General features: G+C 42.4%; 1 protein-coding gene across 3 annotated transcripts in view; it reads left to right on the top strand.

Annotated features, from left to right (window-relative positions):
- NFATC1 (nuclear factor of activated T cells 1) overlaps positions 1-18,274 on the top strand; it is a 134,347-nt gene that overhangs the window by 61,353 nt on the left and 54,720 nt on the right. For all 3 annotated transcript variants that reach the window (XM_081205800.1, XM_081205802.1, XM_081205801.1), the window contains exons 4-6: positions 2,284-2,486; positions 9,043-9,215; positions 9,565-9,705. In XM_081205800.1, coding sequence (XP_081061926.1) covers positions 2,284-2,486; positions 9,043-9,215; positions 9,565-9,705 — 517 coding nt within the window. The remainder of the gene's footprint in view (positions 1-2,283; positions 2,487-9,042; positions 9,216-9,564; positions 9,706-18,274) is intronic.

The raw sequence follows: 18,274 nt of genomic DNA, 5'->3' as shown, positions 1-18,274 counted from the left end.
GTAGTTGACAAAATAGGTGCCGCTGTGCTAATGAATCCCGACCCTGCCTAGATGAGCAAAAATTCTTCATTACACACTAGTATAACTATTCCCTTCCCTTCCCTTTCCATATTTTATTCTTTTAGCCATCAGTGGTGACTTTTCCTGTGAACCTTTTAACTAACAGAAACAGACATTGCCATGCCATGTTTTGGACACAGGGGAGAGCTGAACCAGTGAGCAGCTTTTCAGTCTTCTTCCATATCCATCGGGTGTACTAAACAAATTTGGCTCGCATTACTTCTGAGGTAGGGCTGGAGGCGCCTAATGTAGTGTTTCATAAAAAGGAGCCACGATCAAATGCCCCCCCCCCAGTATCCTATCAGTCCCATGACTTCCAGCACAAAAGCCACCAAATCAGTCAGGAGGCTTTTATTTGGTGATCCTTTCTCAATATCTGCAATCTCCATGCAGTAATGTCTTTTCTTTTCTTTTTAAATACACCATCAGTGACAAAACACTTCTTGAAAACACTTCAGTGTTTTGAGGCTGGGTCTCACACAGGTTTCAGAAGGTCCACCTAGTTCTTTCTAAAGAACGTACATGCAAAGTCCAGAAAGGGAGAAGCTAATACGATGCCTCCTTGTCTGTTCTGCTAGTATTCTTTGCATGCTTCAGACACAGAATTGTAGTAGTGGCTTGCTTTTCAGCATCCCTCCTTTGTGCACCAGCTATTTTGTCCTGGCTAGCAAGGACAGTCTGGTGGACTCTGTGCCAGCAGTGGGGCTTCTGAGACCCTTTCCTCTAGAGCAGTCTCAGTGCTTCCCAGCAAGGCACTCCCAGATATTACTTCTGCCCCACATACCAAGCTGTATTCCCACTGAAGGTTTGTTTAAAGGATTTTATCAGATTGAAACAAAAACTATCACTCCTTAACTTTCATTTAGCTTTAACAGCACATTTTGTGACTCCCCTCTCTCTTTTTTTTTGCTAGCTAAGGCATTTCACAAACGTACACGGAAGGAATGCCAATTGTGCCAGATATAATGGGCCTTGCGTGCGGCAGAAGGGCTCCCTTTGGCAGAGTTTTAGTGGTGTGCACATCAGAAGCTCTGCCTGGTGTGCAGCTTGCCAAGAGGTAGCCAGACACTAGCGCAGATTGAACTACTTAACTTGAGGTTTCCCCCCCTTCCCTGCCTCTTCCAATCCGCTGATTTGATTTGTTATATTTCAGCATCTTGTATGTCACCACTACAGAAACTACAGTCTGAACCCCTCCTCCCCTCTCTTCTCTGATGAATCAGGTGTGCCAGAGCAGCAGGAGATGAGCTAAAACTGCTTCTCTTGACATCATTCTGTATATGCTGTGTGCTTGTAGAATATGTATATTAGGCTTCAGCCTAGGCACGCTATAAAATATCATTCTGCAAATATGCTCACTTATCATAAAGGAGGCCTCAGTACCAGGGGCTGGAAAGAACTTGGTTGCTCAGGCTCCTTAAATTGTGATGCTCACACAACCTCCTCAGCTATAAGAGCCAGCATGGTGTAGTGGTTAAGAGCGGTGGACTCGTAATCTGGTGAACTGGGTTCGATTCCCTGCTCCTCCACATGCAGCTGCTGGGTGACCTTGGGCCAGTCACACTTCTCTGAAGTCTCTCAGCCTCACTCACCTCACAGAGTGTTTGTTGTGGGGGAGGAAGGGAAAGGAGATTGTTAGCCGCTTTGAGACTCCTTAAAGGAAGTGAAAGGCGGGATATCAAGTCCAAACTCCTCCTCCTCCTCCTCCTCCTCCTATTTGGATTCTCTCTCTCTCCCTTGCCCCCATTTCTGTGTGAGTACCTAGACATAGTATTTTGCCTCCTAGAGATTTGAGGGTGTCTTCTCCACGCCAACACACGATATTGACAGCAGAAGTGATGAAACTTAATCCTCCTGGCTTTCACTCTCCGGCTACCTATTTGCTTTTCCAGAGAAACAGAGACTCTCGTCGTTGCTGTTTTCTGTCAAAAATTGTTCCATGAAATGTATGAATCTGTGCTGCTCAAAGTCTGTCTGAAGTGCCTTAGGTCATCTACAATAATGATACATTCTCGGAGTGTACCTTTTTATTGTCCCTATATTATGTTACCACAAAAAAGGAGTATGTGTACGTGTGGGGGGAGGGGGGAGGAGAGCTTAACACTTAGCACCTGTCACAAGTTTTCTCCTTAAATTAGACTCCCTTGCATATAAAAATTTAATAGATTCCTTGCAGTTTATGTGTACGGTGCTTATGAAGAGTTCTTTCTGTTCTCCTGCCAGCTACACGGTTACTTAGAAAGTGAACCGCTCACGCTACAGCTGTTCATCGGGACTGCAGACGACCGCCTGCTGAGACCCCATGCCTTCTACCAGGTTCACCGGATCACTGGGAAGACGGTCTCCACAACCAGCCACGAAACGATACTTTCCAACACCAAAGTTTTGGAAATCCCGCTTCTTCCCGAAAACAACATGAGAGCAATGTAAGGCACACATCCTCCCAGCACTTTTGGTGCTATGTGTTTTCCTACTCTGCTTTTTCTCTTCTCCTTTCTCTCCCCCCCCCCTTTTAAAAACTGAGTGCCAACTGTATGTAACTTACCCGCCCCTGGTACAGAATCCTGTACAATATCTTTCTCATTTGGAAAATTCCCCTAGCTTTTGTATGCGTGCTTTGCTCAGCAGCATTTTAATGCCTCAGTTAAAATTTACAAATATTTATTTAGGACAACTGATTGGTTGAAACTCTAGATAGAAAGCGACAATGTGCTTCTTTGCCATTTAAAATCTGAGTATCAGTTACAGTGCCTCAAATATTTCCAGCCTCGGCTCCCACTTTTAAGTTCCTAACACACCACCACCTTATTCCTGCAGGCTATTCTGCAATAAAGGACCTATTTGAATCTTTCCTACGAAGAAGAAAATAGGAGTGTGTTTGTGTATGTATGTATTTAGGAAAAAATTAGTCCAGGTCCTTTCTGAGGTTGCAGCTAAATGAGGCAAAAGGTTGGGTAAGTTTTTTTCAACTTCTTAATTTTAATTTTCAAAAAAAAGGGAGCCACAGGAGGTTGAAAACTAGAGCAAAGAGTGGTTGTACATAGGAGAGAAACTTGGAACAGCTCATTCACGGTTCTTGAAACAATCTGCAAACTGAAATGCAGCTATCCGTCAAAATTCACATTTCTCTGAATTTTGCACTGTGCTTGTCCAACCAAAAATAGGTACGAAATGCATTGCTTAGGGGAAAATGTAAGTAACCAACCATACCAACAGATTGTGGGGGAAGAAAAATGGCTGAATATGAAAAATATATATAGCCAGTTCCCCACCTCCAAGACAGATGGACAAACTTGTCAATTTCATTTTCTCATTTTTAATGCAGTTTGTCATATTTGCAGTTTTAAATGCAGTTTGTCATATTTCTGGATTAGTTTGAAGTGTTTTTTAAGTCCTTTTTTAAATCTGTCATCATTGTAGTGTACATCTGCCCAAATTATTCTTATGTAGTGTTACCTAATATACACATGTTGCTAACAATTTTACCTACCACAATGTACTTTTGCATGTTGTTTTCGTGAATGCTTGCATTGTTATGCACACTTTGCCTCCACAGGGGAAAAAGGTAGTTAGCAGAGGAAATGATTTTGAGCGGGGAAAATGATAGGAGGGCAAATAATTGTGCCTCCTGCCAGTCCTTCATTGAAGATTGTAGCCTTTGCAGCTGTTTTTGGTAGTTTAAAAAAGTTGCAGAAAACATGCACACAACTTCATGGCATATATGTTTCAACCTGAATCATTTGAACCAGGGATAGCCAATGTAGTGCCTTCCAGATATTGGAGTCTACAACTCCTGCAAGCTGTAGCCAGCACGGTCAGTGGTCAGGGATGATGACCTTAGTAGATAACAACAACACTTTGTACTGCATTTGTTGTAAAGAACGATTGTTTTGTCCCCCCCCAAACTGTCAGGCTTAGAGCAGCAGCAGCAGCTGACCAAAGTAGGGCTTGTATCCGATATCATAGAATCATAGAGTTGGAAGAGACCACAAGGGCCATCGAGTCCAACCCCCTGCCAAGCAGGAAACACCATCAGAGCACTCCTGACATATGGTTGTCAAGCCTCTGCTTAAAGACCTCCAAAGAAGGAGACTCCACCACACTCCTTGGCAGCAAATTCCACTGTCGAACAGCTCTTACTGTCAGGAAGTTCTTCCTAATGTTTAGGTGGAATCTTGTCATCCCAGGTTAATTTACACTAGCTTAATTTATACCAGGGATGCGGGTGGCACTGTGGGTTAAACCACAGAGCCTAGGACTTGCCAATCAGAAGTTCAGCGGTTTGAATCCCTGCGACGGGGTGAGCTCCTGTTGCTCGGTTCCTGCTTCTGCCAACCTAGCAGTTCGAAACCACATCAAAGTGCAAGTAGATAAATAGGTACCGCTCCGGTGGGAAGGAAAATGGCATTTCCATGCGCTTCTCTGGTTCGCCAGAAGCAGCTTAGTCATGCTGGCCACATGACCCGGCAGCTCTATGCCGGCTCCCTCGACCAATAAAGTGAGATGAGCACCGCAAGCCCAGAGTCGGACACAACTGGACCTAATGGTCAGGGGTCCCTTTACCTTTACCTTTAATTTATGCCAGGTTCTTGTGTATAAGATTGAGCCCTAATTCACTGTGGCTACAATCCTGTGCGTGCTCACCTGGGCGTATTGGTTACAATGGGACTTAGTTCTTTGTTAATATACATGGGATTGCATTTTGACAGTTTGAAGCAAAAGGCCGGCTTGTATGTGCAAAGCCAAGCCTTTCCTTTGGAGAGTCACACACAAGATAATATGGGATCTCTCTTCTTTTTGAGCAATCCAACTAAATGAACATGGAGATAACTCTAACTCTCTCTCTCTCTCTCTCTCTCTCTTTCTTTCTTTCTTTCTTTCTTTCTTTCTTTCTTTCTTTCTCTCTTTCTCTCTCTCTCTCTCTCTCTCTTCTCCCTCACTGTGCTCCTGCAAGATATCAGACCCTATAATTACAATGATGATTTGATTACTCAGATCTCAGTTAACCTGAAACGCTTAGGTCTTGCTATATCAATCTATGTAATGTGTCAGTTTAATTATGTGTAAATATCACAGCTGTTTACTTGAATGCCGAGACTAATCAAATGTTTTTGGTGTCTGCCAAGCCATTTAGATCAATGAGGCAATGCTACACATATATTTATTGTAAGATCTTTCTCAGAAATTACGGTAGATTTATTCCACCGAGACCTGGAAAGAGAGGCTTTAACTGTGAAGCTCCATGATTGGAGAGTTTAATTTGCTGGGGTTTGCCTTATTAACCTGCCCCCCCCCAATATTACATTAAAGATAAGGATTTCATAGATATATATGGCAGGAAAAACCTCAGTCCTATGTGGGACACTCAATAGCTGAGTAGAATTAGCAATAAATAAATAAATAAATAAACTGGTGTTTCCCCTGTGGTTTGCCTTTTACAAGCATACAGTAAAAGTTTATTACAATATATCAGGGATATAGTATTGTTCTAATGGACTTTAGAATGGTATGTGTTTTAGGTCCCGTCCCAGTCATTTTTGGGCTTTGTAAGGGTTTTATCAATACTGTGCTGAATCCGGCAAAAGAGGGCCAATGCCAGCTTCCTTGCATGGTCTTGAGCTGTGTAACATCTCTGGTTTGCTTGCAACACAGGAACAACATTGGGGATTATGATGTCTGGCCCTGTGTCTAATTGGACATACTTGCCTGCCACCACAGCAGCTCATCTCATAGAATTCCACCCACCCACCCACCGAAAACCAAGACAGAGACAGCTCTGACCATTTTTGATATTTTATAGCAGGAGAGTTGTGCCAAATTCTAGTTGAAAATGTATGTGGAAACTGGCTTTCTTCCACTGAAGTCGGTGGCATGCAATCAATTTATACAAATGGAGCATATGGCCAGCCCTCTTCCCAGTTTACTGAAGTAAATTTACTCCTTTCTTGTGTTTGGCAAGCACGTAGCATATTAGTCTTCCGCATAACTCGCGTCATAATGACAAACATAATGGCAGTTTGTTTATGCAGATAGCATGCTCCTTTTCTTGGTGCTAAAACTAAACAAAAGGGAGCAAGTTTTACCTGTTGAATTTTTGTGTGTCATGTAATAGTAATAGTAGTAGTAGTAGTAGTAGTAGTAGTAGTAGTAGTAGTAGTAGTAAGGGCTGGTTGAGATATAAAGCCAAACCATTGGTTTGCATAATGAGAGCAAGCCTTCAGGAAGCCTTGGGGCCAACACACTCCTTCTTCATCTTCTGGAGCCAGATACTTCCCTCCTTCTTTCCTAGTCTGAGGTAAACCATAGTTTGTTGCTTCACCCAAACTCTCAAAACCAGGGCTGGAAGCCAAGTTCAAACTATGTCTGTCTATCTTGGATTGGAAGACAAACACCCCCAAACCAGGAAAGAAATTGTTGTAAAGGGGAGGTGGAAATGTGCAACGTGGAGCATCTAGAAGACTAATTTTCATGGCATCTAATCATATTCTGTCTGAATCAGCCCAAAGCCCCAGAGATAGAAAGATAATAAAAGAGGTGAAGTTGCTTTAATTTTACAAACTTATTTTATATCCTCCATTATAATAAAGACTGGTTGAGTGGATCTCTGAGCCAGAGTCTATAAATTTTCATGACAGTATTATATCCATAGTTATAATAAATTTTAATCAAACTTTCCACTCAAGGTTTTTTTTTTTTGTGTGTGTGTGTGTGTGTGTTTGACATTTATAAGGCTTGCTTATGTCTGTGAGCTGAGAACCTCACACTTAATATGGGCTTAACAATGGGATCAGGGTGAAAAAAAGCTATTCCTGTTATTGTACTCTGCATTTAAATCCTAATTCTGCAAATCATGTTTACAGTGAGGAAGAAAAATACTAACATACTCAGTGTAAAGCAAATGTCTAACTCAGGGATCCAAGTTTCAGCATTAAGTCCCATTCATTTCCCTTAGTATGTTTTGCTGAAGATGATACTCCAGAGTAAATGATATTGGAGATTTTTCATCACCTCCCCCACCCCCAAGATTTCATTTCTTTAAGGTTTTCTTCAAAGCAAGATTGCTGTTAGCTGACTCTTCAAAAATGTAGTACATTTACCTATCAAGGGGTCCATTAGTACCATGTGATGCAAGTGTTGTTGGCTCTCCATTCTGATATTCCTGCTCTCCCCACCTTTCTCCTCTCCTTTTTTTCATTCTTGCCATTTTCCTTCTAGGAAAATTCCTTGGAATTATGACTTCTTCCATGGATTTTGAAATTATATCCAGTTGGGAGCTAGTGCTTCCTCGGAGCCAGGGATGGGGCAGTCAGGCACTCTGGAAAACCCCTCTAGAGGCAGGAGGGGGGTGGTAGCTGTGGCAAGCAAGTGGAGGGCTGTGGCAAGTGGGGAAGGGGCTAATCAACTGCTGTGACCACCACCTGAGACAATTAACTCAGTTTAACGAATGCAGCGGTCACCAACCTTTTAAAACACATGTCTGAGAGAGTGCTGTGGGTGCCAGTCACAACATGGCCGCCATGGGGGCATGGCATAACACAAAGTTAGAGTGCTGTCATGGTGAAGCTTTTCCCATAATTGTATCCATACTAGAAAAGGCTTAACCTGTTGAATTGCTGCCTGCCATACAGCTGCTAAAGGCTCAATAACTCTGTTTCCCCCTAAACCCAGAGCCTAGGCTGCCATCCCATACTCACTTATCTAGGAGAAAGCCCCATTAAATACAAAGAGACTTACTTCTAAGTACCGTAGATATGTATGCCACTGTACTTTAAGTTAAGTATATAGTGAATTCTTAAGGGGTGCCTGAACACAGCAGAAGTCATGACTGAGCCTCTTTGCAAAGTTTCCACATTTTGCATTTGCCATTTTTGGGAGAAGCAATGGCTGTTTATAGTGGTACGATACTGCTTTAAAGCTGTAGTGCAGATGGGGCCTTAGAAAGGGAACAGCACATTTTGCTGCATAACTTTCTACCTAGAGGCTTCATTTTTCAAAATGAGAGCTCAGAGTCTGGGCTCCTACCTAATGGGCAGCTTTTGGACTCGCTTGCTGGTACATATCAGTTTAGTGGTTTGGGAGCCTTTCCACGAAAAGGGAAACACACTATCAGCTGCTGATTTAAACATCAATAGGAGTTTCCTATTTTCAGTGGAGAAATGTTGGAGAGGATGTAACATTTCTTTTTCAGAATGGCACCTGGTTTAAACTTTATCCATAAATCTTAATCCTGAAGCTGTTTTTCTTTTCTTTTCTTACCCAATTGCTCAAAATTCCCCTACCCTTAAATAATTTTCAACATAACGGCCCTCCACTGGTGTCAGAGCAAGGAGTTACAGCATTAAGAGAACCATTCAGTAATAAATATTCGTGGAATGAAGTTTCAAAAACATCTCAGGATTCTTAACTGCAGTGCTAGGGACAGTATATTCCTGTTTGTCAGAGAAATGCCAGGAAGATTAATGATGTGGGTCCAACCCTGTTGACATCGATCATAGGGTTTTTGTTAGTCCCTGGAGCTGGAGCCAAAACCCCCAGATTTCCACTGAGTTACTTCCAGAAGGTGAATGGAAGTGGGAAAAGAGCCCCATGATCCTTTCTGTGATGTCCAAATGTCCCATAAAAGGGAAGGGATATCAGGTAGCAGTTGCCTAGCAACTCTGTAGGCCTCATGCTGCCATGTGGCGAATTAGCAAGCAGTGCTAAAATAAGAGTGGGGCCAATGGGCAACTCATGTTAGCTCCTTTCCAGAGGCGGCACTCTTGATAGTTTGGATAACTGATTTCGGGATTGATCCAAGGGTGGATTAAGCTATTGGGTAAGGACTTCCCGAGGGATTTTAATTCTGTGAATGGGAGCTATGTGGTACTTTTTCCTCAGTGAGACTATAATTCCCCTCCCACCCTTCAAAAAAAAAAATGTTGTTCTGGAAGCTTATGAAGGCTGGTTTTAAAGTTTGTTTTTTATTTGTTTATATTTGGACAGCATTGACTGTGCTGGAATACTGAAACTCAGAAATTCAGATATAGAGCTGAGGAAAGGGGAAACTGACATTGGAAGGAAGAATACACGGGTTCGACTGGTCTTCCGCGTTCATATCCCCCAACCTAATGGGAGAAACCTTTCTCTACAAGTGGCATCCAACCCAATTGAATGCTGTGAGTATAATCTCTCTCTCTCTCTCTCTCTCTCTCTCTCTCTCTGTGTGTGTGTGTGTGTGTGTGTGTGTGTGTTCATGTGCATGCTCAGCATCAATATGTTCTGCTTTGTCTGTTCCATCCTTAAAATTCAGCCAGGACAAAGCATATTTCAGCCATTGCATCACTGAAACCAAAATTAAAATTATTTCCAGCAGAAATTGGCATATCTTGATTTAGGTAGGCTTGCTAGAAGGATCATGGTTTGAATATCAGGACGAAATCCTTCAGACCTCTGTGTATGTGTTTGTGCGTTCACAGTATTTGATTTGTGCTTATAATAACGGTGCTTATTTCTCAATCTCATCAGCTCAAAGATCTGCTCAGGAGCTGCCTTTGGTAGAGAAGCAAAGTGCTGATAGTTATCATGTGATGGGTGGAAAGAAAATGATACTGAACGGACACAACTTTCTTCAAGACTCCAAAGTCATATTTGTGGAGAAAGCTCCAGGTATTTAAAACACTGGTCCTACAGATGAGTGCAGATCTGTGTTTGTGTGTTGCTGGTTGTATGTCATGACAAGTAAAAGTTACACGGGCCCCTATCCATTATTTTTTAAAATGCAGACAGTTTTAGAAGTATGGAACCTGCAACTCTCTGGATGAGGCCTGATGCCTGGCTCCTATCAGCTGCAGCCAGTGCTCAGGGATAATAGGAGTTCTTAGTCCAACACCTCTAGGGACACAGGCATCACACTACTGTTTTAGAGGCTTCCATAAGCGACACTAATAGCCTGAACCTAAACATGTTTGGAAGTAAGCCCCACTGACTTCAGTGGGAAAGCCTAAAAATGCTATCCTTTCTTAAATGCAGTAAAAAAAACCTAGAACCTAGTGAAAGAAGCAAACATGTGTTTGCAACTAACACGCACACATCAGGATGTGTACCTACACAGAACATTTGGAGATTCATCTTCTCTACTTCCATAATTTACATATCAGGGAATTTACATATCAGGGAAAGCACTCTGTGCTTGCATCTAAATGAACACTTGAATCCAAAGGGGCGCTGGCAGAAGGAGATGGGCCACCTCATCCCTGGCAACTGGCTCATGGAAGGATTTGGAACTCCTTCTCTTCCATTATGGACCACCTTATTAATGAGGAGAGGCATTTTTTAGGGGAACTGATGCGGAAGGAGGAGATAGATTCGCCAGCATCTGCCCAGCCCTTTGTTCACTGTGTGAATTCCAAAGTGTTAGTTGTGTGAGTCTGTTGGAAACAAAGACAACAACTGCGTCCTCTAGGACTTTAAAGACCTCAACTGCATCCACACAGCAGTTTATTCCATTTCCCCCAACATTTCCCTTACTGTTAATTTCCATGTATTAAATTTCAGCTTTCACACAATGTAGAAGCTACTTCTGGAATTTCAGTGAAAGATAGCTCAAGCTTAATGCTTGTCTCTGCATCATTTGAAAATGTATCCCCCCCCCCATAAGCAAATAACGCAGGAGTGAGCACTTTGTTTAAAAACTGAAATGAATTAAATGTAATTAAATGGACATTTGGTGCTTCTGTGGGAGGTGGGTGGGATTGTGCGGGGTGGGTGGGGAAGAAAGTTGCAATTTTTGGCATCAGGTTTGGATCCATTTATTCTCTTGTGTAGAGACTGACCTGCTTGTCCTATATAAACAGATCATTGTTTCACGTAATGGCATATACGGTATTGCAGGGTGTATAGAGAAATAAGCCCCTGGCTATTCTGATTAGATCCTGTAATACTCTTCTTACCAGTGCAGTTAGGAAGTAGGGTTTGCTCTATGGCTACCTGCAGAAGCTAGTGATGTATGAAGGAGAAATTCAGATACCACTTGTTGATCTCCCATGCTATATCTGCTTTGGCCCTTAGCCTATATTGTTAAAACAATAATAACTTTCTACTGATGAAACCTTTCTCAATGATGGGCGCCAGTGCAAATGATGTAATTGCACATAATGTTTATAACAACTGCTGGACAGAGCTCTACAATCTGTAAAGGAGCTTCTGATGGTGTGTGGCTGATTTTATTATGTCCTAGTCAGAGGGAGTGTTATAGTTTCTTTCACAGATGATTTATTTCAATTCCCATTTTTTAAAACGAGGATTTGGGGTTTCTTGCTTCATTTATGTTTTTCATTTCATCCCCCCCCCTCATTATTTTAATAATTAGTTGGCAAGGCGCACTACTGACAGCAAGAAAGCATTGAAAAACATTTCTCGTGGCGCACCGGGGAATTACATTCTCATTGTTGTAGTAAATTTAAGGGGTGTGCGAAGCTTTGTAAATTTAAGTAGGTGCTCATCTAGGAAGATCAGCGCTGATCAAAACATGTCTGACAGCTGTGCGAAGACCAGGAACGAAATAAAACATATTACCATTGAAGAAGCCCACTTTTGTTGTCTGTCCTTTTATAACCTGTACTTCCTCTTCCGAGGTGCTGTAGAGTCAACTCTATATTAAGCTGCAAATGGCTGAGGGGATGAGGGAACATCTTTCTGGATCTCCCATTTTATTTCAAACCACTGGTGGGACTGGGGGTTAAGTAAATATAATTCAGAGTAAACCCGAGATCACAAGTGAGGCTAGAATAGATAGGGAGCTGAAGGCAGGGTCAGTGAAGGCGAGAGCAAAGGAGGAGTAACGTTCCTTTTTAAATGCCTTCTTGTTTTAGAAAAGGTTTCCGTGGTGCTGGCACAAACGAGACATTCCACAGCTGCTTGCTGAAACCCCCTGAACTTTAAGCTGTCTCCTGAAATTCTCGCACTTAACGTCTCCCAGCCGTTCAAACGGAGGCTTTGATGGTCATGGCCGTTTAACCCTCAACATTCACCGAGTTCCAAAGAGATTGCTGTTTCGCTCTGCAATCTTCTGACTGTCCCTAACAGCACAATGCGCTTTTGCTGAGTAAGGCAGTCTCTGGCAACTGTCGCATCCAACTGCAGTACAGTTACCGAGATGCAAACTGACCAGGTCAGTCAAATGCCCTCTCGTAGACTCCCTTGCTGTCTTCCACGTGATCAATGCTGGGAGAAGTGAATAAAATACATAAAGTGGGTGCCTTCAAACTAGGAATCCAGCGGAGTGGGTTGCATGGAGAAGAGCAGGAAGGGAGAGCTTTAGGTGTGACCTATTTTAGAACTGGCCATTAAATTCTGGATTCTGTGATTTCTTTGCCATCATGCCTCTGGGAGAATGTACTCAACGTGTCTTTGAGTTTGTGCAATACATATATTTAACTTGGCCAGAATAGTTAGTGTTAACTTTTAAGACATTGACATCTTTTGGAAGATTTGTCCTACGAAGAACTGCATTATTGCTCTTGAAACTCTCTCTCCACTGAATGCTGTGAAAGAGATCTCCCGTAATAAAATAGTGAGATAAATCGTGTCCTCACTAAAAGAGGGCATGTGTTGCGGTGAGACCTGGAGACTGACCTCCTGGTTGTGGGTGGGTTAATTGGATAGCCACAACACCTGTTTGGTAGGTCCGTCATTGCTGGGTTTAATCTGGCCAATGGGGTGCAGTCTAAACGGATCAAGGGACCTATATATACCTATGCACATGACCCAGAGCTTCCTCTTATGGGTCCTGCATCTGAACACCCACCCACCTCTCCCTACTTTTAGGGCATTTTTGCGATTGACCTTGCTATGCCGTCGTGTGTCATCTGTCGTTGGGACACGGGCACGGCAGGAATTTTCCCCACTTGACTGATTGGCTGTTGCCATTTGGGTTTTGCCTGCCACATAGCAAATCGTCACAACTTGTAAGGTTGCAGATAGGCACTGGTTCAGGTGATAGGGATGGGAGAACGGTCTCACCATCCCTATATGAAGGGCATTCCATTAAAGGAATCCAGGGACTCAACTTGGTTTGGTCAACCCCTGAGAGGGGGTTGTGCCCGTGCCTGAATCCAGGGGAGCATCTGGGGTGTAAATAGAGTCTGTTCTTGGGCTTTTCACCTACCTCAGGTGTTCATCCTTGGCTGACCTATGCTGGTGCCCTGGGTCAGTGCTACCTGCAAGGGTGCAGGGAGCGAGTCAAACTAGAGCATATGCAACCACTCACTTTTCTGTAATCAATAAGGTTTTGGCCTAAATTCTGCCAAAAACCAAAACTAATATTTGAGTCAAATGTGTGTTTATTTAGGGGGGAGGTCTCTGGGTCTGAACGCGCAAATTGAAAAACTGTACAAAACTACACTTTCTGTGCAATCAGAAGTTGGTGGCAGTCAAAGTAAGTACTGAACTATTAGGACATTTTGAATTCAAGATTAAAGCTTTAAAATGGAGCCGGCATCCTTTCTTTTTTAAAAAATGAAAACCTGTGACTGGGTGTGTTGGATACACTTTCATGTTGATTTTCAGTGTGAAAAAATATAGCTGGATGCACAAAACAGTAAACTGTTGACAAAAAAATAAACATTGGAAGCAGACCAGGAGAAAAGAATCCAGGCAGTTTTAAGAGAACACACACTGCAATAAAAACATGTGATTTGAAGTCCACATATGGGGAAACTGGGGCTTCCCATTCTGACCAGGAGCATAAGAACTTGCTGTCAGGCAATGTAGTGGCTGGCTATAATGTTACTAGTATTGCAATTGTATGCATGTCTACACAAGATTGGGTTTCAGTAGGACTTACTCTCTGGTAAGTGTGTATAGGATTGCAGTCTAAAGGAAGTATTAGAATTTAATGCATGCCTTTTAACATTGTAAATGGTTGACAATTCTATGCGTACTGAGCAATTTCTTCTTTTACCAGTGTAGCTGATGGCATGGCTAATGGCAATGTAATATTATATTGTTGCATGCCACTCCTATCTACGAGCCACGTATGGTGCCAGGGGGTTCCAGGTTTCCTCGGAACGAAGGACAGCAGAGATTGTGGTGTCTTTATGATATATGGTTTATTTACACACATACACAACTTGAGCCTACAATGGAGGGCCTCAGAGCATTCACACTCCAAGAGGGTCTTGCTTCTTCCATAGCCACAGCCTTGGATTCCAGCAGAAATCAAGCAATGGCTCTGTCTCTCAGCTGCCCAGCCTGCAGCCAGCTTCTTGATCACATAACTCAAACTCACACTCCCAACTCTGGCCTTTGTCTTTCCAGCTACCAGCAAGTTGGGGGAGAGGACAGGCCCATTTGCTATCTGACACAGAACTGCTTCCTTTGTTACCTTAATGGCTCGTGTTTAGAGGGCCATTATCTCACCCGGAAGCTAGCAGGACTATTCCAGGAACTGAATCTATGCTGGATTCAGAAATGAGAAGGGGGCTCGGGCATACAACCTACCTCTCTCAAACTCATAACACTATATCAGAGAATGTATCCATATATTTATATATCTGTATATTATTTTGACATTCTGCACCGAGTTACCAAAACTGTGACCCATCCCTAAGGACAAACTCAAAGGCTTTAATAAGGTCTATGTTAATTAATGTGATCTATAAATATAATAGCATTTGCTTATGCAAAGCATTCCAATATATTAATTCACTGAATGTTGTGAACTCTGCCTCCCTATAAGGGCTAGCTTTCAGTTGCTAGGATCTGGAGAAATAGCATTGTCCTTGCATGGGAAAGGCGGGAGAAGAGGCACTGTTGGCCTATCTTAACAATGACTCATATGAAAGGGAAACCCTGAAGAATCATCAAGTCCGTTCTTGAACTTCAAGCCAGAAACAGAGCTGTGGTCTCAACTTAACTCCCTCTTCAATGCTTTTAAAAAAAGAAGTATGAGAAGATGTATGAGACGTTAGCCTCACCTACAGTGCTCTGTGTCTTTGTTTCTTAATGCTGAAAGGAAAAGCTAGGTGGGAGGATATTATTAGCTGCTTAGCATACTTATCTAAATAGCTTGTTGGGGGAGAAACATTGTGCAAAGACCTCTTCTGAAAGCAGAGTTATTTTTTATGCAGTAGTGAGAGCCGGGGTTGAGATTGCTCTCCTTTCAAGAGCCATAGCATGCTGTCTTCAGAAGTGTACTGTAATTTCCTCAGGCATTTTATAAGGCTGTTTTTTAAAAAACAAAGTGTTGAAGTAAGCCCTTACTTCAGGGGCTTTTTTGTCAATAAATTATTGCTTGCACATCCAGCTATATTCTCCAGAAGTGAAAGTCAATATTAAATGTGTATCCAAGACACTCAGTCACACAGTTATTAAAAAAGAAGAAGATGTCAGCTATATTTTACAGGTTCAGCCTTCTTAAATTCAAGATTTCCTTGTAGCAGTGAGTCCAGTACTTCCTTTGGCTGCTGCAAACTCCTCTTTGCACAGAAAGAGTTGTGGTTTGGGACCGTCTTTCGATTTATCTTGCTTTTTTCAATTTGGGTTAGCATTCAATAAAGAGAGTTTGAGAAGCAGTAATAAGAGTCCTTTTTCGGGAGAAATCTTCAACGTCTTCAGACTTAACATTAACTATACTGGCCAAGGTGTGTGTGCGGCGCGAGATCAAAGGAATGTTGACTACATTATTCCTGAAGTATGTGACATGTGTTTAAAGAAATGGCAGAATTCACAATTAATCACTAAAATAATTTGGTAAGATGCTTTGTCAAATGTATACACTGTAGTTTGCTCGTAGGTGACCCTGTCAATCCAATTTACGGAATCTTAGTTGAGAAAAATGGCAGACATCGTTTCAAAAGCCATCTCAGGGATGCCTGCGGGATGCCTTTTGAGAATCAAGCTTCCTATGATGGTCAAGGCCTATATAGGGCTCACCTGTGTGGTATCCGTGAACATACATGCAGCTGCAGAGTTCTTCCCTGGAACCCAATAAATCTCCTTCCTGCTTAGACTTCCAAGAAGCATTCTATTGTAGTCAATATAATTGGTTTGAGTGTACAATTGGTGTGTGCAGTGCCCAGGACAGTTAATCCAGTTTGCAGATGTGCCAGCAGACCCCAAGGCTGGAGATCCCTGGCTTTATAACATCCCTGTTTAAGCACTTCCATGTTTGTTCAGGGTATCTTCAAGATGATCTGACACAATCAGTGTGCATACCACCAAACACATGATAAGCTTGGCATTGCTTGGCTCACCTTTTGTTGCACGCAATGTGATGGGTAAAGGATAACCATCACAGTGACAGAACACATTGCACTAATCAAGTGACGTCTATAATCACATGCACAATTATATTAATTTGCCCTCAGGATATAATCATAAGTTTCTCGCAAACAGACATTTTGTTAAATAATGTTTTATTTGGAAGAAGCACCAATTTCAATTCTTCCTTGCTCTTCCGTATGAGTTTTTGATGGGATATGAGTTAATTTTGTTGTTTTTTTCTTAATTTTTTGGGGGGATAGGAATTTTGCTGGGGGAAAGATCTGTATTGAGAATCATATTCCTGGTAGTTTCCCATGGAGAATATGTTTCTACATTTGCTTTTAGCAAGCAACATAGCCTGCTTTATATTTTCTGGAAGCGTTTGTATTTAATCCCATGAGTTTTCATAGAAAGGCAGGGTAGTTAGGTGCAGGAAGGTTGCCACTTCTATATTACATTCCTAGAACGTGGAAGGCTTTAATGCATCTTGTAATGTACGGAATAAGAAGTCGTCACTGAGTTTGGGCAGTTTAAACTATTCACATAGCACTGTAGTTTAGCTGAATTATATCACTTGCATTTTTAAAAGAATTGTCCGGGAGGATCAGGAGAATCTTCAGGAAAAAGATTACTAGAAGTGGGGCAGGGATTGGTCCTGAAACAGACACGTCCCTCAGATACTTTAAGGACCTTTGGGTGTGAGCTCTGCTTCTGTAGACATTTCGTTTTGCACTGCAGCATTTGAAGGCTCAAGGTTTGGCGTCTGTTCCGATGAGATGAGACGTGGAGACTAGTGAGCAGACTTTTGGCTGAACTCCATTTGGTAAAAGATCTTACATTCTCCGAGATCTTTCCATTGGTCTTTCCATTGCCAGCAGCAGTCGCAGTTTGAGGGGCAAGTGGCCAGAAAAGGATCAAGTTTCAGATTGGTAGTCAAGCTGCAGTTCACGTAATAAACTTAAGTGGGAGAATATCCCTCGGCCACATGCCTTCTGCATAATGTTGTTTTCTGCGGCTGCCTATCTCTCAGAGTCCACCACACCCATTTCACTTGCTTGCTGCATCCATTTCTGTGTCGGCTCATTTGCAAGGAACTTGGAAAGCCTCTGCCATCAAGAGGGGCTAGAAACATGAGAATTGTACAGTTTGGAGCACAAGAGTTAATGGAAAGGTCACTTGTCCCTATTTCCGGGAGTGGTGCTGGTTTTATAAAGGGGTCCCTGGCCACTTACCAGAAAGAGATATCTTTAGCAGGGAGTTTAATCAGATGATGGAACCATTGCAGTGCGGAATCCTTTCACGAGCACACAGTAGTTGTGACGTCGCTGGTAGGAAATACATTTCAGATTTTCCTAACGCTGCAGCACAGGAAAAGGCAAAGATAGTATGGGATGCATGGCATCCACGTAAGACGGTATCACTGTTACTGAGTCTTGCCATACAGTATTTCGATGAGGGCTATTAAGGTCAATATGTCCCTTAGATACTTGTGTACAGTTTCAAACGGTTTGTTCCACATAAGCATACTTAGAATCACAGCCTTGCAGCATAACCTTATGCATGGTTACTCAGAAATAAACCACACTGGATTTAGTGGAGCTTACTCCCAAGTATGTTTAGGATTAGAGGCAAAGTTTACACCACACATTTGAAGCACTTTAAATAGACATGACTTCCTCCAACGAATACTGGGGAGTGTAGGTTGTTCTGGGTGCTGAAAGTTGTTCACAGAACCACAAATCCCCTTCTCCCACATTCCAAGAGTGGTTTGTTGGGAGACATCCAGAGTGGCTGGGGCAACCCAGTCAGATGGGCGGCATGCAAGTAATAAGATTATCATCATCATCATCATCATCATTTAACAATCCATCCTTCTTCAATGGAAATTCTGGAAATTGTCACTCTAGGAGAGGAGTATGGGTGTCCTAACAACTCTCAGCACCCTTAAACTGCAGCTCCTTGAATTATTTGG

This window comes from Podarcis bocagei (assembly GCF_964188305.1).
Source record: "Podarcis bocagei genome assembly, chromosome: 8".
Taxonomy (NCBI): Eukaryota; Metazoa; Chordata; class Lepidosauria; order Squamata; family Lacertidae; genus Podarcis; species Podarcis bocagei.
The sequence above is the reverse complement of the archived record's forward strand: the minus strand, read 5'-3'. Positions and strand labels throughout refer to the sequence as shown.